The following is a 16155-nucleotide window of genomic DNA, read 5'->3' on the forward strand; positions in this document are numbered from 1 at the left end:
GACAGGGATGCCCAGCAGGCTGCAGCCCACGGAGTCGCAAAGAGGTGGACATGACCAAGTGACTGAACTGGGGACGGGCAACATTTCAGGTTCTCTGTGAAGGAGCCCCGGTGGGTGCGAGGGCTGGGCTGGAACCCCCAGTGTCCCTCCCTCAGCAGGCCTTGTGCAGGTGGTCCGCCCAGGGGTCTCTGCAGCCCACCTCAGCATCCTCACCATGAGCCAGGGCTGACAAGAGTGCCTGCTGCCTGGAAGTGGGGGCTGGAGGCCCTCGTGCAATGAAGCCTAGGCCAGTGTGGCACACCCAGGCACTGCGGGCAGGGCGTCGTGTACCATGGACAGAGGAGGAGAGGAAGCTGTGAGGTGGGCAGAGGCTGGGCACCTGGGGGCTTGACGTGAAGGTGAGGCCATGTGTGCAGGCAGCAGGGAGACAGACAGACAGACAGAAGGGAGGAGATGTGGGGCAGGTGTGTGCACCATAGTCTGAAGGCCCGAAGCCTGACCCCAAGGTGCTGGCCGGGCCACACTCCGTCAGAGGACTCAGGGGAGGCCCGCCTGCCTGTTCCAGCTCCTGGGGCCTTGGGTGTTCTGGGCTTGTGGCCGCGCCACCCCAGTCTCGGCCTCTGTCGTCACTTGGCTTCCCCTCATCTTCCGTGACTGTCACCAGTCCCCTCTTATTCTAAGGTCACGAGGCAGTGGGGGGAGGCCCCTAACCCAGTCTGGCCTCAGGTGCGCTGGCTGACATCTGCTGAGACCCTGTTTCCAGATGACCCGTGTTCACAGATTCCAGGGGTTAGGACTTGACGCTGCTTTAGGGGCACGAGTCACCCGCACAGGCGGCAGTGGGGCCACAGAGCCGACAGCCTGGCCCCTCTGCGTTACTGCAGACAAACCCATGGGGACCATCCTTCCTCCTTTTTAGCGACTCAGAAGCCCAGGGTTTGGCAAAGTTGTGAGCAAAGGAAGAAGCCTTTGTTGTCTTTCCTCAAGGGACACCTGCCCAGACCACCGCCCGTTTGGCCAACCTCCTACTCCAGTTTTGAATTCTGCTGACCCCAACGTCCCTAATGTTTCATTGCACCTTAAACATCGCATGGAAGGGATGCTCCTGACATCAGTACTCCTGGACTGGCTCCACCCTCCAGACCATCATTTAACTGGTCCAGGAGGCAGCAGTCCCCTCTTTGGGCTGGTCTGGAGGTGTCCTGGCTCCCAGGCGGGCTGCCTCGTCCCCAGGCAGTCCCCGGGAAGAAGGCGAGGCCTGACATGTCCCCTCCCACCCCCAGCGCATCTTGGAGCTGGAAGCAATGCTGTACGATGCCCTGCAGCAGGAGGCCGGGGCCAAAGTGGCCGAGCTGCTATCGGAGGAGGAGCGCGAGAAGCTCGGGGTGGCGGTAGAGCAGTGGAAGCGCCAGGTCATGAGCGAGCTGCGCGAGCGGGACGCCCAGATCCTGCGGGAGCGCATGGAGCTCTTGCAACTGGCGCAACAGGTGCGGGAGGGGCGTGGTGCCACGGGGTGGGGCCTACGGGAGGGGCGTGGTGCCACGGGGGTGGGGCCTACGGGAGGGGCGTGGTGCCACGGGGGTGGGGCCTACGGGAGGGGCGTGGTGCCTCGGGGGTGGGGCCTACGGGAGGGGCGTGGTGCCACGGGGGTGGGGCCTACGGGAGGGGCGTGGTGCCACGGGGGTGGGGCCTACGGGAGGGGCGTGGTGCCACGGGGGTGGGGCCTACGGGAGGGGCGTGGTGCCTCGGGGGTGGGGCCTACGGGAGGGGCGTGGTGCCACGGGGGTGGGGCCTACGGGAGGGGCGTGGTGCCTCGGGGGTGGGGCCTACGGGAGGGGCGTGGTGCCACGGGGGTGGGGCCTACGGGAGGGGCGTGGTGCCTCGGGGGTGGGGCCTACGGGAGGGGCGTGGTGCCTCGGGGGTGGGGCCTACGGGAGGGGCGTGGTGCCTCGGGGGTGGGGCCTACGGGAGGGGCGTGGTGCCTCGGGGGTGGGGCCTACGGGAGGGGCGTGGTGCCTCGGGGTGGGGCACCGCGGGGTGGGGCCTACGGGAGGGGCGGGGCATCGCAGGGCCAGGGGTGACCAGCTGGGGCAGTCCTTCTCGTGGCCTCGCCTTCTGATGGCCATGCCTCCAAGGACCATATCTTCCTGGCCAGGGCCTTCCACTGGCTGAGCCCTCTCAGCTGCCCTTGTAATGGACACACACCCAGTGGCCATCCTCTCCACTAGCCTTGCCCATGGGGGGCCCTCCCAGACTGCCTGTTCCAGACCAGCCTGTTGGGCCATGCTGCCCAGGCCTCTGGGTGGTACATCCCCCTTCTGGGGCCCCTAATGCCAGTCTCTTCCCTGACTCCTCCCTCAATGGTAAGATCTGGAGAAGGTGTTGTCTGGGGGACAGCGAGCAGTCCCTGGGCCTGGGACTTGGGGACATTCTCCCGACCTTCAGGCACTTGGTCTTGGGCCAGTCTGGCCAGTCCATTTTTCTGGCCAGTTCATTTCTAAGGGAGGATGAGGGACCCTGGCAGACTAGCCGCCTTGGTGTGTGAGACCTGCCTCAGTCCCCTGCGTGGGCAGCGTGGCCTGGAAGAAGCCTCGTGGCTGCGCTCTGTGTTCGGATAAACTGGTGAGCCCAGGGGTCCTATGAGTGTCAGGGATGGCGTCTCACCAGAGGACTGTTGGCTACCAGGACCCTCGCTGTCAGATCCGAGGTGGTCAGTGTGAGGACCCCTCACTCCCTTCAGATGGGCAGTGTCAGAGCCCAGGTTCATCCAGGGTCCAGGCCAGGCATCCAGGTCAGGCATGGATACACGCGTCCATCTGACCGACTCTGCACCACAGTGAAAACTAGGCTTTCCAACTGTGCGGTCAACCATACCAGCAAAGTCCTCCCCGTGACTGGCTCTGCGACCCTTCAGGCTGCTCCTTGGGCTGCTGTAGTGATGTCTGGGAAGGACCATGAATCGGGCCCTTACCGTTTGCTTGGGCTCTAGCATAGTGATTTGTGATCTGAAGGTGCAGGAGGTGGGAGTGTGGCCGGGGCTGGCGGGGGCAGGTGCCCGCTCTTTTGTTGGAGCAAAGAACAGACTCAGAGAGGCTGTGTCAGAGAAACTGAGGCAGGCACGTTTCAGCCGAAGCCCCAGAAGTCGGGGGGGAGGGCAGCCAAGGCCAGACCCTCTCCCGCGGACGCTCTGGCAGCTGCTCTGTGGGATGTGCCCACCGAGTGCATGGGTGAAAATCCTGAAAGACCTTTCCCTACTTGGTTTCCCAAATATTCTGATTATTAAGGATTTTCCTCCTTTGAACATTGCAGAGAATTAAAGAATTAGAAGAAAGAATAGAAGCCCAGAAGAGACAAATAAAGGAACTGGAGGAAAAGGTAAGTAAAGTCAGTGTGAACTTGGGGCTGACACATGGAGAAGGGCGGCAGCTCCCAGTTTCCCACGGCACTGGTCTGGGCAGAAAGAGGCTCCGAACCAGGGGCTGGAGCACGGGGTCTGGGAACACCCTGGCCTCGATGACCCAGCCACGCCACCCCCAGAACCGTGCCTCTCGCGGCCTCAGTGTCCCAGCTTCGGGGGTACCTCTGGGCCAGTGGCCAGGGCCCTTTCATGAGAGCCCTTTACTGTGGCTCCTGAGTTGGCAAGCTCTGGGTGCTGGGGCACAGCTGGTTTGGGGCCATGTGACTCGGGGTCAGGGAGGCCCGTCCAGCTCTTCCCCCAACCCCTGGCTCTTTGAGTCCCAACAAGGTGGATGGAGCGCCTGTGGGGACAATCCTGGCTCTTCCTGTGAGGCTCCCTGAGTTCTAGGACAGTTAGATGTTTTATTTTTAATTTAAATTTTGTTTTCTGTGATTTAGGATGTTTCAATGGCTTCTGGTGGGCTTTCCTGGTGGCTCAGCAGTAGAGAACCTGCCTGCAATGCAGGAGACGTGGGTTCAATCCCTAGGTTGGGGAGATCCCCTGGAGAAGGAAATGGCAACCCACTCCATATTCTGGCCTGGGAAACCCCGTGCACAGAGGAGCCTAGCGGGCTACAGTCCAAGGGGTCGCAGAGAGTCGGACGCGACTGAGCGACCAGCACGAGTACAAAGGGCCACCCCCGCCCGGTAGCCCCTGGAGCTGGTCCCCCCCATGCCCCCTCCCTGCCCACCCTCCTGTGGACAAAACCGGCCCATTCCGTGGGCGCTCTACCGCCATCTGCCGAACAGTCTTGGTGGTAACTTGCAAATCCGGAGCCCGCGACAGGCCCCTGGAGCCCTAGGGGCGGGGCACGACTTGCCAGGCAGAGAGGAGCCTGGGAGCCAAGACGCGCCTGCCCCCTGGGTGGGTGCAGACAGGCACCAGGCTCGCGCGGCGCTGGGGAGGAGAGGCGAGCGCACAGCCTCCCGGTGGTGCCGTCCCTGCCTCCTTTTCCATCTTAAAGTGAGAGCATTTGTTTGCATTAAATGCTCGAATTTTTTAAATTGGGTGTTTACTCTTAATCTAGCTGAAGGGGCTCCGCTTTTCCAAGCAGCTGTACCACGGCCAGATTTTCTCTTGTGTCTAAATTGGCTGGGCCCCTCCCCCAACACCCGCGGCCAGATTTTCTCTTGTGTCTAAATTGGCCGGGCCCCTCCCCCAACCCAAAAGGAGGGTTTCTGAGTGTGAAATCTATTCAGCGTGTTGGCTGTGCTTTATCACTTATAATGGGACTGAGACTAAAATATTGTCCCGGAGTGCTGGTGTTTGCCTGGCACTTGGCACATCTTTCCATCCGTAAGACTTCCATCATCATTATAGCCAGTTAGCACCCTCAGCATCAGCCCGGCGACAGGTCCAGATGGGCGGGTCCCCACTCCCCCCAGCCCAGAGGCAAGGTGACCGGCAGAGGCTCCCTCCTGACTGTCGCCTTCAGCCCGTCCTCTGGACGGTGTGGGGCCCCAGAGCACAGTCCCCAGGGACAGACAGCGTGGTCACTTCAGACGCAGGTGTCCCCATGGCCCCTCGCAGCTCAGCCCTTAACCCGCTGGACACAGCGCGCCAGGACCTGCTCCTGACCCCCGGCTGGCTGCTCCGTGTCGCTCTGTCTGTGGTCACACGTTCGTTCTTGCCAGAAACTCTACAAACTCTCTTTTCTTTCTTTCCTTCCATGTCTCCGCCCTCCCCTTTCCTTTTCAGTTTCTATTTTTGTTCTTGTTTTTCTCCTTAGCTTTCATTCTGTGGTCATAGCTCGCCTGGGCACTCTGGCGTGGTGAGTATTTTTTGTCCACGTCCCGGGGACCAGCAGAGCCCCCACTTTCCGTAAGCAGGAGGGGCTTCCTGGAGGCAACACCCAGGGCCCGCACAGGTCCTAGAGGGGAGGGTCTGCCATCATCAGAGGGGAAGGGGTGCTCGCCTTCCTGGAGAAGGTCCCCGAGGGACCTCCCAGGGCAGAGATGTGTGCACACGCTCCCTGTTCTCTGCTCCGGGCAGCTCGGCAGGAGCCAGCGCTGGGGGGTTGGTGACTTTTCTCCTTTGTGTATCAAGTTTGATCTGGGGTGACGCTGGGAGATTTGGCCAGGACCCCCGCCTTCCCGACAAGCTGGGCTCACTCAGGACGTCACCGTCCTCCTAGGCTGTGACGCTGTCCCTGCGACTTTCAGCCCGAGGCGCACGTGAACGCTTGGCCACTGTCCCCTTCCCAAACAAGACCTCATCATCCGTCTCTGTCTGTGGGCGCCCCCCGCCCCCGCCAGAGGGCCTTTCCTCTGCAGCAGAGCCATCCTTCCCGGCGCCCTGTCCCTCCAGCCCCTTCCCTCTCGCCCTGCCACCTTCCTGACCTGTGTCCTGCGTCTCTCCCTCCAGCCCCCCTTTCCTCCAGCTTTACCGGAGAGCGGCGGGTGCCCGTCCCTGAAGACTCGGGGGGAGCCGGCCTCTGCAGACCCCCTGCTGTCGAGGAGGAGGGAGAGAGGGGGTCTCTGAGCACCTCCGAGGGGACTGTTCACTTTGATGAGCCGGAATTAGAACTCGTTTTCCGACCGGGCTTCTCTGAAGAGGCCTGGTCTTGGCTGCGGACCCCAGGTCCTTGCTTGGGACACAGCCCCCGGCCCCACTTACGGGGACACGCGGGGCCCCTGCTGGCGGGCGCCCAGGCCACTTCGGTGCAGGAGCCCCGGCCCCTGCCTCCCCTGGTTCCCTCAGTGACCGCAACAGGAGTCGGAAGAGAGGGCGGACTCCCAGAAACAACGCAGGCGGCCCGCAGCACGCCGCGGCGGGGCTGCTGCCACGACGGGGACCTCGTCCAGGGCACCTGGGCGGCTCATGGAGCATCTCCAGTGTGGTTCCCCGGGTCTCCCGGGCCAGCTGTGAAGACACTGCAACTCGCTCGCCGGGGTCCTGGGCACTTGCCAACCGACGCACGCGGCCACCCTGCTGTGTTAAACGCTGTTGCCAGTGGGAATAGAACCGTGGATGCCACGGTGCCACTGGACCCCGCCCTGAGCTGCGCCGAGGGACTGGTCAGAGCGAGAACTGAGGAGCTGATGGAGGGAGCTGGGACGAGAAGGGCGGGGTGGCTGGACAGGGCAGGGCCTCACTGGAGATGCAGGGGCCAGAGGCTGTCTCGGGCGGCACAGACCCGGGCACCGCAGAGACAGGCCCAGTGCAGCCGAAGCCACCCGGTCCAGAGCTGCAGCCTTCATGCTCCAGGGGCAGTGCCCGGCAAGGACCACAGTGCCCATAGGTCTGCGGTTGAGAAGGGGGCCCGACGCCCAGCTGGCAGCAGGTGAGGCTCAGCTGTCATCCCTGGGACATGACACCTTCCCTCCCACCCTGCGGGGTGCCCACTCACCTTTGGGTCTGTGGGATCCCGCCTCCTGGGGTGGGGGCGGTCGGCCCCCTCTGAGGTTCAGCTTGCCGGGACGCTGGCCCTGCAGCGGGAGCCCTGGTGTCTATGCAGGCGGGTGAAGGCAAGGTGGGCATGGGGTGGTCCCAGAGGTGCTGACTGTATTGTGGGTGTCCTCTGCCCAGGCCCAGGGCACCCCCCAAGAAGGCCAGCCAAGGGGCCTGCGCGTGGTCACAGGGCATGTCCCTGAGCCACAGGGGCGGCCTCAGCTCAGCTCCCAGCAGAAGAGGCCCCCGGCCCCTCCTGCCCACCCAGCCCCACCCCGCACCCCAGGCCTTTCGACCTGCCTTCCCACCCCATCTGGCTGGGCCCAGAAACTCCGAAACATTTTCTTGTGGCACAGCCCCTCTCTCTGCCATGACTCCCAGCTCAGCAGGCCTCCCTGTGTCGCCAGGGCATCACCTCCTCCCACCCCAGGGCTTGGAGGTGCCCTGGGGCAGCCGGCAGGTCAACCCCATGGCGGGGTCAGGATCTGGGTGGGTGGGCGCTCCTGGGGAGCTTTTCTCTCTACATGTTTCTGGGTGATGTGGGGCGGCTTGGGGGTGCAGTTCTGTTTTCTGGGTCTGTAGGAGTGATAAGGGGCCCCGTCTCCCCCACCCCTTCCCATCACAGAGCCAGCTGAACCTCTGGCAGTGGGGCTGCAGGGCCCTCGAGACGCAGCCCCATGTAGAGAAGGGAGTCAGACAGAGCAGAGGCCAGAGTGAGACCACTGCCCGCTCCCTAGACGGGGCTTTAAGACATTCGGCTCTTTCACTCAGTTCCTCTAAGGAAGCCCGTCTCTTGAAGCCACGTGCAGTCAGCCTGGTGCGGGGCCTGGGCCCGGCTGGGGACGCACGAGCACAGCCTCTGGCTGGAAAAGGCCACTTGGGAGCTGGTTCTGGAGTGGAGCCTGGTCCCCCATCCTTGTCCACACATGGGCCCTCCAACCTGAGCACCCCTTCAAGGCCCAGTCCCTGGAACTTGGGGTCCCTGGAGCTCGTGGTCCCTGGAGCTCACGGTCCCTGACCTTGGGGTCCCTGGAGCTCAGGATTCCTGGATCTCGTGGTCCCTGGAGCTTGGGGTCCCTGACCTTGGGGTCCCTGGAGCTCAGGATTCCTGGATCTCATGGTCCCTGGAGCTCGGGGTCCCTGGAGCTTGAGGTCCCTGGCCTTGGGGTCCCTGGAGCTCAGGGTCCCTGGATCTTTGGGTTCCTGGAGCTCAGGATTCCTGGATCTCGTGGTTCCTGGATCTTGGGGTCCCTGGAACTCGGGGTCCCTGGAGCTTGGGGTCCCTGGATCTTGGGGTCCCTGGAGCTCAGGATTCCTGGTTCTTGGGGTCCCTGGAGCTCAGGGTCCCTGGATCTTTGGGTTCCTGGAGCTCAGGATTCCTGGGTCTCATGGTCCCTGGAACTCAGGGTCCCTGACCTTGGGGTCCCTGGAGCTCAGGATTCCTGGATCTTGGGGTCCCTGGAGCTCAGGATTCCTGGATCTTGGGGTCCCTTGAGATACATGGGCTGCCCCATGTTACGTGAAGGCAAGTGCTGGGCGAGCACAGCCCGCTGTCACGTCCTGGCTTCAGAGGTCACCTGTAGCCAGTGAAGGACCATGAATACACGGCCGCAGCAATGCTGTGTCAAAATGGATGGTGCAGAGTCCCTGGAAGGACCCCACGGGTGGCAGGGTCGCCTCTGCCCCTTCAGGATCTTCCTCGCAGCCTTCCCCTGGAAAGCCAGCCCAGCTCTGCAGTCTGTCTTGCTGTGTGCGTGGCACGGGGGACCTGCCAGGGCTTGGAAGCCCACTTGGTGCCCCAGAACCGTGAGCAGGTCTCACCTGTGGAGGAGGCCAGGGCCAGGTACAGATGACTGGGTGCCTGAGGTGAGGGTCGGACGTCGGGGCGCTGGGCAGGCACGGCCTCCCTGGGGCCCAGGCAGCCTCCAGGACCTGAATGTTGATGGAGGCTCCCTTGGACGTCTGGAGAGAGACCCAGACGGGATTTGAACAACTCCTGCTCCCAGCATGCTCGTGTTGGGGTGGCCTTGGTGCAGGGCGGTGGGCATCACCATGTGGGGATGGAAGTGGGCTGCACGTCTCACATGGGGCTGTGGGGTGGTAGCACGCAGTGGGGGCCAGGGTCTCACTCTCAAGGACCCACGAACAAGCACGTTTTTCCTCCGCCAGCACCGCTGCCCGGAGACCGGGGAGAGGTCTGGGTCGCCAGCCAAAGTAGGAGGATATTGTATGAAGCAGTTGGCACCAAAGCGTCCTCACCCTGGGTAGAAGTAGCGGATGTTCAGTGAGAGGGGTCCCACAGCCCACGCTTCCCTTCAGGGGGGCGGCGGGGGCAGCCACACCGCAACGATGATGCTTTGCATTTTCTCAGTCGAGGGGGAAGGGGACCGCTTTGTGGGTGCAGAGCTGGGGGCTGCGGATCTGCAGCTACTGACGGCAGCTCGCGGGAAACGTCGACCCCCGCGGGGGTTCCCCCATCACCTTCTGGCTCTCCAGTCTCCAGGGTGAGTCTGAGGCTGTCAGCAGAGTGCTGACGTCTAAATCCAGGATGTTCTGTGTTGTTATCGCCCATCCCGGCCCCGACCACTGACATGCTCCCACTAGACAGTGAGGGCCCCTCTCAGCCGGGGAGCAGACAGGGCCCGGGGCTTTCTGCACTGGAGACGTCGCTGGGAGGGGCTGGTTCCATGCACATTTGGTGCAGTACATGCATCACAAGTTACCAGATTCCTAAGCAAGCGTCCCCCTTCTCCCATCAGCTTTTTAAAAAGTCTTCTATTTTAAAATAGTTTCAGATTTAAAAGTTGCACAGATACCCTTCACCTAGCTTCCCCAGACGTCCCTATCTCATGTCATCACAGCGCACTCTCCAAGCTCAGCTGGTCCACCCACTCTGTCCAGACAAGCGTTTTTTGCTTCAGGAGAAATAGGTTATGTGGTATTGGGCCTAAGAAAACCTTGCCAGATTCAAGGTCACCAATATTTTCTCCAATGTTTCCTTCTGGAATTGTGTGGCTTTGTGTCTCACGTTCATATTCATGACGCTTTTTGAGTTTATGTTTGCATTTGGTGCATGGTTTTGGTCAAAGCACATTTTTTTGCAAGTGGTTGTCCATCTCTTGTCTCCTCCCACCCCCACTGTAAGGAACTCTTCTGTCTTTGAGTAAAATGCCTTCTGCTTGGCTGGTCCAAGCCCGCTCTGCAGTCAGCCTGGTCCTGGCTGGAGTGTTCTCCCCACCTCTGAGTCATCAAACTTGGGGAGGCAGGGGGTCAGAGCTGCTATCTGCTGGCGTCCTCCGTGCTGGCATGCCTAGTCCCCTCTGGGTCCTGGGGGTGGGGCTGGGGCTCCAGGTGCCTCGTCTGCCCAGCTCAGGGTCTGGAAGCCCGAGATGTGAGACTCAACTGTCAGCAGGGCAGATTTACAGCTCTCCCGGAGCAGGCACTGCATACTGATGAGCCCCGCTCCTGTGAGCCTGCTCACGCTGCCCTGAGACCCAGTGACCAGAAGTGATGGCTGTTGTCATTGTTGAAATTCAGGGAGGAGTCAGTCTTGCTCAGCAAACATCCACAGTTAACAGGCATTGTGGACACATGTGAGAGGAAGCCTTCATTCAAGCCATGTCTGTCATAGTCTCCATCATAACCTGATGAAATTGTCTTTTTAATTTCTGTATATTGTTTCATATTTAAGGAAAGACGTACAAGCCGAGCTGTTTATGTGCCTCCCAGAAGGTTCACCCAAGCGTGAACAGCAGCTCCCAGGCCGTTCGTCCTGGGGGCGGGGGAGCTGAACTCGGGTACAGCCCGCGGGTGATGGAGCCCCCAGACCCGGCACAGAGGGGCCATGTCTGGGTGGCTTCGTCAGCCTGGGCTTCAGCCCCAAGGCGGGGGTAGGGGTGGAGAGGGAAGCAGGCTCGGGGCTGCGGCCAGACATGTGCTTGTCTGATGGCAGCTGACAAGCCCTGCACGGAGTATGGTGGCCAAGAAGTATAGGGCACCGCTATCCTGTGTGCTGACTCACAGGCCTGCACACACACACACACGCACACACGCACACATGCACGCACACTGCAGCCCTTGTCATGGAGTTTTCTTCCTCTTTGCTGCACAGACTTGCATGTGTCCTGACACTGGCTTTCTCCTGCCACTGGTCTCGGAATGGCCCTGGTGGGTGTTTCTGTAACATCTCTGGCTTCACTGACGTCTAACCTCCGACCCCCTCCCATACCTGCCTCTCCCTTCGGAGGTAACTGCCTTCTGACCCCTGGGGCCGCGCCCTGGGCAGAGCTTTGTGGCAGACACGTAGGTTTCTCAGGTGTAACTGTTACTGCTTCTGAAGTCCTTGTACGAGGCGTCATGCTTTTGGACACAGCGCAGTTCATTTCGCGGTGCCTAGGCTCACCTGTCCGGTGAGCCGTGTGTCTCCGTGTCTCGCTCCGGGAGGCCCTCGTGGGCCTCCACCGCCCTGGTGACGGGCATCTGGGTTTCGCCGCTGTGAACTTCGCGTGAAGTTTGTGGGTGTCCTGGTGCAGGAGTGTCTTCTGGGTGTCCCCCTGTGCTCATTAGCGGCCATCCAAAATATATAGCCTTGATATCAGGGGATACTGACAAACTCCTCCAGTTCCTGTTGGCTTTGGAGCAGCTTTTCCCTCCCTGTTTAGAATTTTGTGTTTACCTGACAGCAAAAGCCATTCTCTCATGCTGCTGGGACGTCTGCACGCGGTCTCAGGGAGAAGTGGGAGAGCTGACTGGAGGCCGATGGCTCCCCGCCCTGTTCTGTGCCCTGCTGCCTGATCTGCGCTGTGCAGTGGCAGCGCTTGGCCCGCGGCCAGCCGTCCAGCGCTTGTCATGCCGCCATCCCGCTTTAAGCAGTGTGGGCCCTCTCAGAGCGTGAGCACGAGGCCATTATTGAGAGAGGCGGCCGTTAGAGCAGGCGGCGCCAGGGGAGAGCCGGACGCCCCTTCTCCGACTGCCAGAGCAGCTCCTGGTCACCCAGACGGAAAACAAAACAGGAACCAAGGGTTGTATATGTGCGGGTCTGTGCGTGTGGTTGTGTGTGCGGGTCTGTGTGTGGTTGTGTATGTGCAGGTCTGTGCCTGTGGTTTTGTGTGTTCAAGTCTCTGTGTGGTTGTGTGTGCAGTTCTTTGTGTGTGGTTGTGTGTGCGGGTCTGTGTGTGCTTGTGTGTTTGGGTCTGTGTGTGGTCTTGTGTGTGTGGTCTGAATGTGGTATGTGTGTGGGTCTGTGTGTGAGGTTGTGTGTATATCAGTCTGTGTGTGATTGTGTGTGTGTGGGTCTGTGAGTGAGGTTGTGTGTGTATGGGTCTGTGTGTGGTTGTGTGTGTGCGGATCTGTGAGTGTGGTTGTGTGTACGAGTCTGTGCATGTGGTTGCGTGTACAGGTCTGTGAGTGTGGTGTGTGTGTGGGTCTGTGTGTGGTTGTGTGTGCGGGTCTGTGTGTGAGGTTATGTTTACAGGTCTGTGTGTGGTTGTGTGTGTGCGGGTCTGTGTGTGGTTGTGTGTGCGGGTCTGTGTGTGGTTGTGTGTGTGCGGGTCTGTGTGGTTGTGTGTGCGGGTCTGTGTGGTTGTGTGTGCGGGTCTGTGTGTGGTTGTGTGTGCGGGTCTGTGTGTGGTTGTGTGTGTGCGGCTCTGTGTGTGGTTGTGTGTGTGTGGGTCTGTTTGTGGTGGTGTGTGCGGGTCTGTGTGTGTGCCGGGCACGTGCATGGGGCAGCCATGTGGGATCTGGACAGGCAGCCTGCCCAGTCAGAGCAAGTGGGGGTGGGAGTGGGGGTCAGGCCTGTTGCCAGGTCTTCTGCCCGGTAGTCTGGGGGTTAGAGACGGGAGGCCTGTCCCAGTCAAGTTGATGAGCTAGGCATGGTGTGAGCACGGACCGTCACGGGCCGGAATGGATCGGCCCGCCTGCAGCAGGCTCTTACCTGTGGGGCACGGGGAGAACGGCCTGGTCGATGGCCTGGGGGCACTGACAGAAGCCCTGTCCCCCTCTGTGTGGTTGATGGAAAGGCCCTGCAGAGAGCTGACCGGGCGGCAGGGGGGACACTCAGCCAGGTCTGGGCGAGAGCATCTGTTTCTTCCTATTTCCCCCAAGTCGGAGCTTTGGGGAAGGAAGCCCTTGGCCCCAAACACGTGTTCTGTTGCTGCTGGTTTCTGTTGGAAATGCTAGGCTACGGTTTCCCAGAGTAGTAGCGCTCACGCGGAGGGTTTCTGGCTTTAACCTGTCCTCTTCTGTCCCATAAGCTGATTGAACTTGTATTTGCGTGGCTTACTTCTGAGGGCCTGGGACCGTGAGTAGGGGTGATGTTTGGGGGCAGAGAGCAAAGATCTGGGCTGCAGGGCGTTGCCCCTGCCACGTGGGCTCTGGGCCTCTGCCTGGCCCACCCCGTGTTCGGACCCGGGTTCACGTGCCTTGCGCGTATTTCTGGGCAACATGAGGCCCCCCACCTGCAGTTGGTTCCAACCCCAGGAAGGTTGGTCGCCCTGCCAACAACTTCATATTTCCCATCAGTTGAGGGGCCGATGGCTTGGGCTGTATTTTGACATAAATCCGCGTGCTGTTTCCTAACCCGTGTGTATGAAGGCACTTGCGTGTGTTGCCGATGGGTGTTACTGATGAGAGTTCTGCTTTTGCAGCTTTGAGCAGGGTTCTGACGTCTCTGTGCCCACTGGGCTGGGTGCCAACATAGAGACAGCCCTGCTGCCAGCTGGGTCGTGTCCAGCCCATGCCCTCCCGTCCCCTTGTCCCTCCTTCGTCCATCTTGGTGACGGTGACATAAACCCACTTAATGACATTGGTTATCATTCTTCCTGAATGGTAACTCGAATGACCACTTGAATCCGTATCACCCGTCCTCCAGTGCAGCCCCGTATAGAAATATACATCGCAAGCCCTCCCTCCAGAAGGAAGGGTGAGGCTGCGGTTCTGGGTGCCCACCCTGATCGAGACATCACTGCCCCGCTGGGCTGGGAGCGATACATCCTGTGTCCCCGCTCCCCCATGATGTTCATTCTCATCTGTGCCCACGCACTGCCCTGTCCCCTCTCTGTGAAGCGCTGCACATGGGGATGTACCTGGCTCGCTCACGCTGTGGACAAACCTTTCGTGTGGACCTCAAGACACACTTAGACTGCCCTGGCCCCTAACACACAGTCAAATAAATGATGACCCAGCAAGTGGACAGGTGTGCTCACGGAGGCAAAGACCATGCCTCTCTGCTCTGCACCTCACAGCTTCTGGAAAAGCACCTCCAGGCTTCTGGAAAACAGTGGAAGGGAGGGCTCCTGGGTCCCCAAGAGACCCCCGCAGGCCCAGGGACCCACCAGGAGTCTTAGGACACAGCCCAGAGTGGAGCTCAAGCTCAGACTGTGCAGTGATGTCCTGCAGGGATGTGGCTGGCTCTGCAGGGCCAGGAGACCCAGGAGGAGGCTCCCTACATGTTCTCTCTTCTGTGCAGGCCACGTGGAGTGCGCTCCCCTGGCCGTGGGAACTCGGCTGTGTGTGTGGTATCTCTGCTGGGGAGCTGGAGGGGGGTTCATCTAAGGCTCAGAGCTCAGAGCTTTTATTGGGGCTACTCAAGTGGGCACCCCCTGCCTGTAAAATGCTAGCCTCAGAAAGAAGCAGATGCTTGCCGCAAATCACACCATTTGTACAAACAGTCTCAGCCACCCCACGAGCAGGACCTTTTCACTCTGGGAGAGTTTCAAAAGGTGGGTTCCCAGCGGCCAGTCCAGGGCGAACGTGGCGGGCAGCCCCTGTGCTGACAGTGGCCCAGTTCCTGCCCACAGAGGTGCTGCTGACCGAGGAGGCCCCGGTCAGGAGACCCAGGGCAGACCCCGGGGAGGACCCACACTCGCCTGTCCTGGGCTGGCGCAGCGTCAGTGTTGGTGAGATCTTGGGCTGACGGGGACAGTCAGGAAGTTGGGCCAGTGGCTAGAGAAAGGAGGAGTGGAGGACACCATGTCCCCAAGAGGACATGGGACTGGGGGTCAGGAGAGAGTGGAGGTCTAGAAGCCTGGAAGCAAACCACGCCTCTGTGTGTGTGTGCACATGTGTGCGTGTGTGCACATGTGTGTGTGTGCACATGCAGTGCCACAGTCCTGGGTGAGAGCAGAGGAATGCCTGTCCTGGACGCAGTGCTGTGGATGTAAGGGCAGCAGGGCAGGCAGGCTCAGGAGAAGGGGCCCATGACCTGAGGGAACAGGATGCCGTCACTTTGTCCCTTCAAGCTGGAGGGTGACTTTATTTTCCACAAGATGGTTGTTTTGTATTTATTTGTGTGCAACTCACACCCCAGACAGTCATCATCCTAACTCAAGGGGGCAGTGACGTGGTGGAGGCCCGTGAGCAGGTGGCCGGGGCCCTGGCTCTGGTCAGCCCGGTGCAACCTCAGGAGATCCCTTGGTGTCTTGGGGCTTCGGTCTTTCCATCTGCAAAATGAGAGGGTCCTTTCTAACAGCTCAAAGTGGATGGACTGATGGAACCTATTTAGGAATGGATCAGATGGAGGGCCTAAGAAGCAGTGTCACTTGAATGCAGCAGAGATGTCAGTGGAGAGGTGTGACACTCAGTGAGATGAGCTCACTGCAATTCCACTGCATTTGGTGGTCATTCTTCTTGGTGGAATATCCTCTTACTGAGAAGTTAGTTTAACAATTAAAAATCAGAAATACTCTGTGGAGTTTCTAATGTCTGTGACCCCAGGTTCCACCTCTGGATGCCCCACCCACCCCCATCCCGTCCCCTCCCCCTCCTCCTCCCATTCCCCCCTCCTCCCTCCTTCCCTTCCCCCTCCTCCCTCCTTCCCCTCCCCTCTCCCTCCTCCCTCCCCTCTCCCTTTCCCTCCTCTCTCTCCTCCCCTCTCCCTTTCCCTCCTCCCTCTCTCCTTCCCCTCCCCCTCCTCCCTCCCTCCTCCCTCCCCTCCTCCCTCACCTCTCCCCCCAACCAGTCTGCTGCTCCAGGGCCCACCCTTCTTGTTAGATGCGGATCCTGGGAAGCACCTTCTTAACTTCTTCCGAATATTAAAGATGTAAAAGGTGAAAAGAAAGAATTGGCGCATAACAGAGGCCCACTTTCTAAGTACTGAGAAAAAACAAAAACTCGGCACAAATGGCATTCTCCCACGTGTGGGAGGGAGCTCTGAGGCCACGTCTGCATGCGACCTCATGAGGCACTTGACCTCTGTGGCCTCCCAGCTCCTGGAAGAGCCCTCAGCATCTCCAGGCAGAGGCTCAGCATGGCACGGTGTTTGGGCCAGACTGTCCACCTGTGGAGCCAGCATCCATCATTTCTCCAGACCT

At 60.4% G+C, this 16155-nt stretch overlaps 1 protein-coding gene across 28 annotated transcripts in view; it reads left to right on the plus strand.

Moving 5' to 3' along the window:
• The window catches only part of JAKMIP3 (Janus kinase and microtubule interacting protein 3), a 93083-nt gene that overhangs the window by 74342 nt on the left and 2586 nt on the right, over nucleotides 1-16155 (plus strand). For 16 of the 28 annotated variants that reach the window (XM_025273847.3, XM_044935502.2, XM_025273846.3 and 13 more), the window contains 2 exons: nucleotides 1284-1487; nucleotides 3310-5138. In XM_025273847.3, coding sequence (XP_025129632.3) covers nucleotides 1284-1487; nucleotides 3310-3798 — 693 coding nt within the window. In that variant the 3' untranslated portion in view covers nucleotides 3799-5138. The other 12 variants (XM_044935510.2, XM_025273858.3, XM_025273857.3 and 9 more) reach the window with 6 other exon arrangements.

The sequence above is a fragment of the Bubalus bubalis genome, chromosome 23 (genome assembly GCF_019923935.1).
Source record: "Bubalus bubalis isolate 160015118507 breed Murrah chromosome 23, NDDB_SH_1, whole genome shotgun sequence".
Lineage (NCBI taxonomy): Eukaryota > Metazoa > Chordata > Mammalia > Artiodactyla > Bovidae > Bubalus > Bubalus bubalis.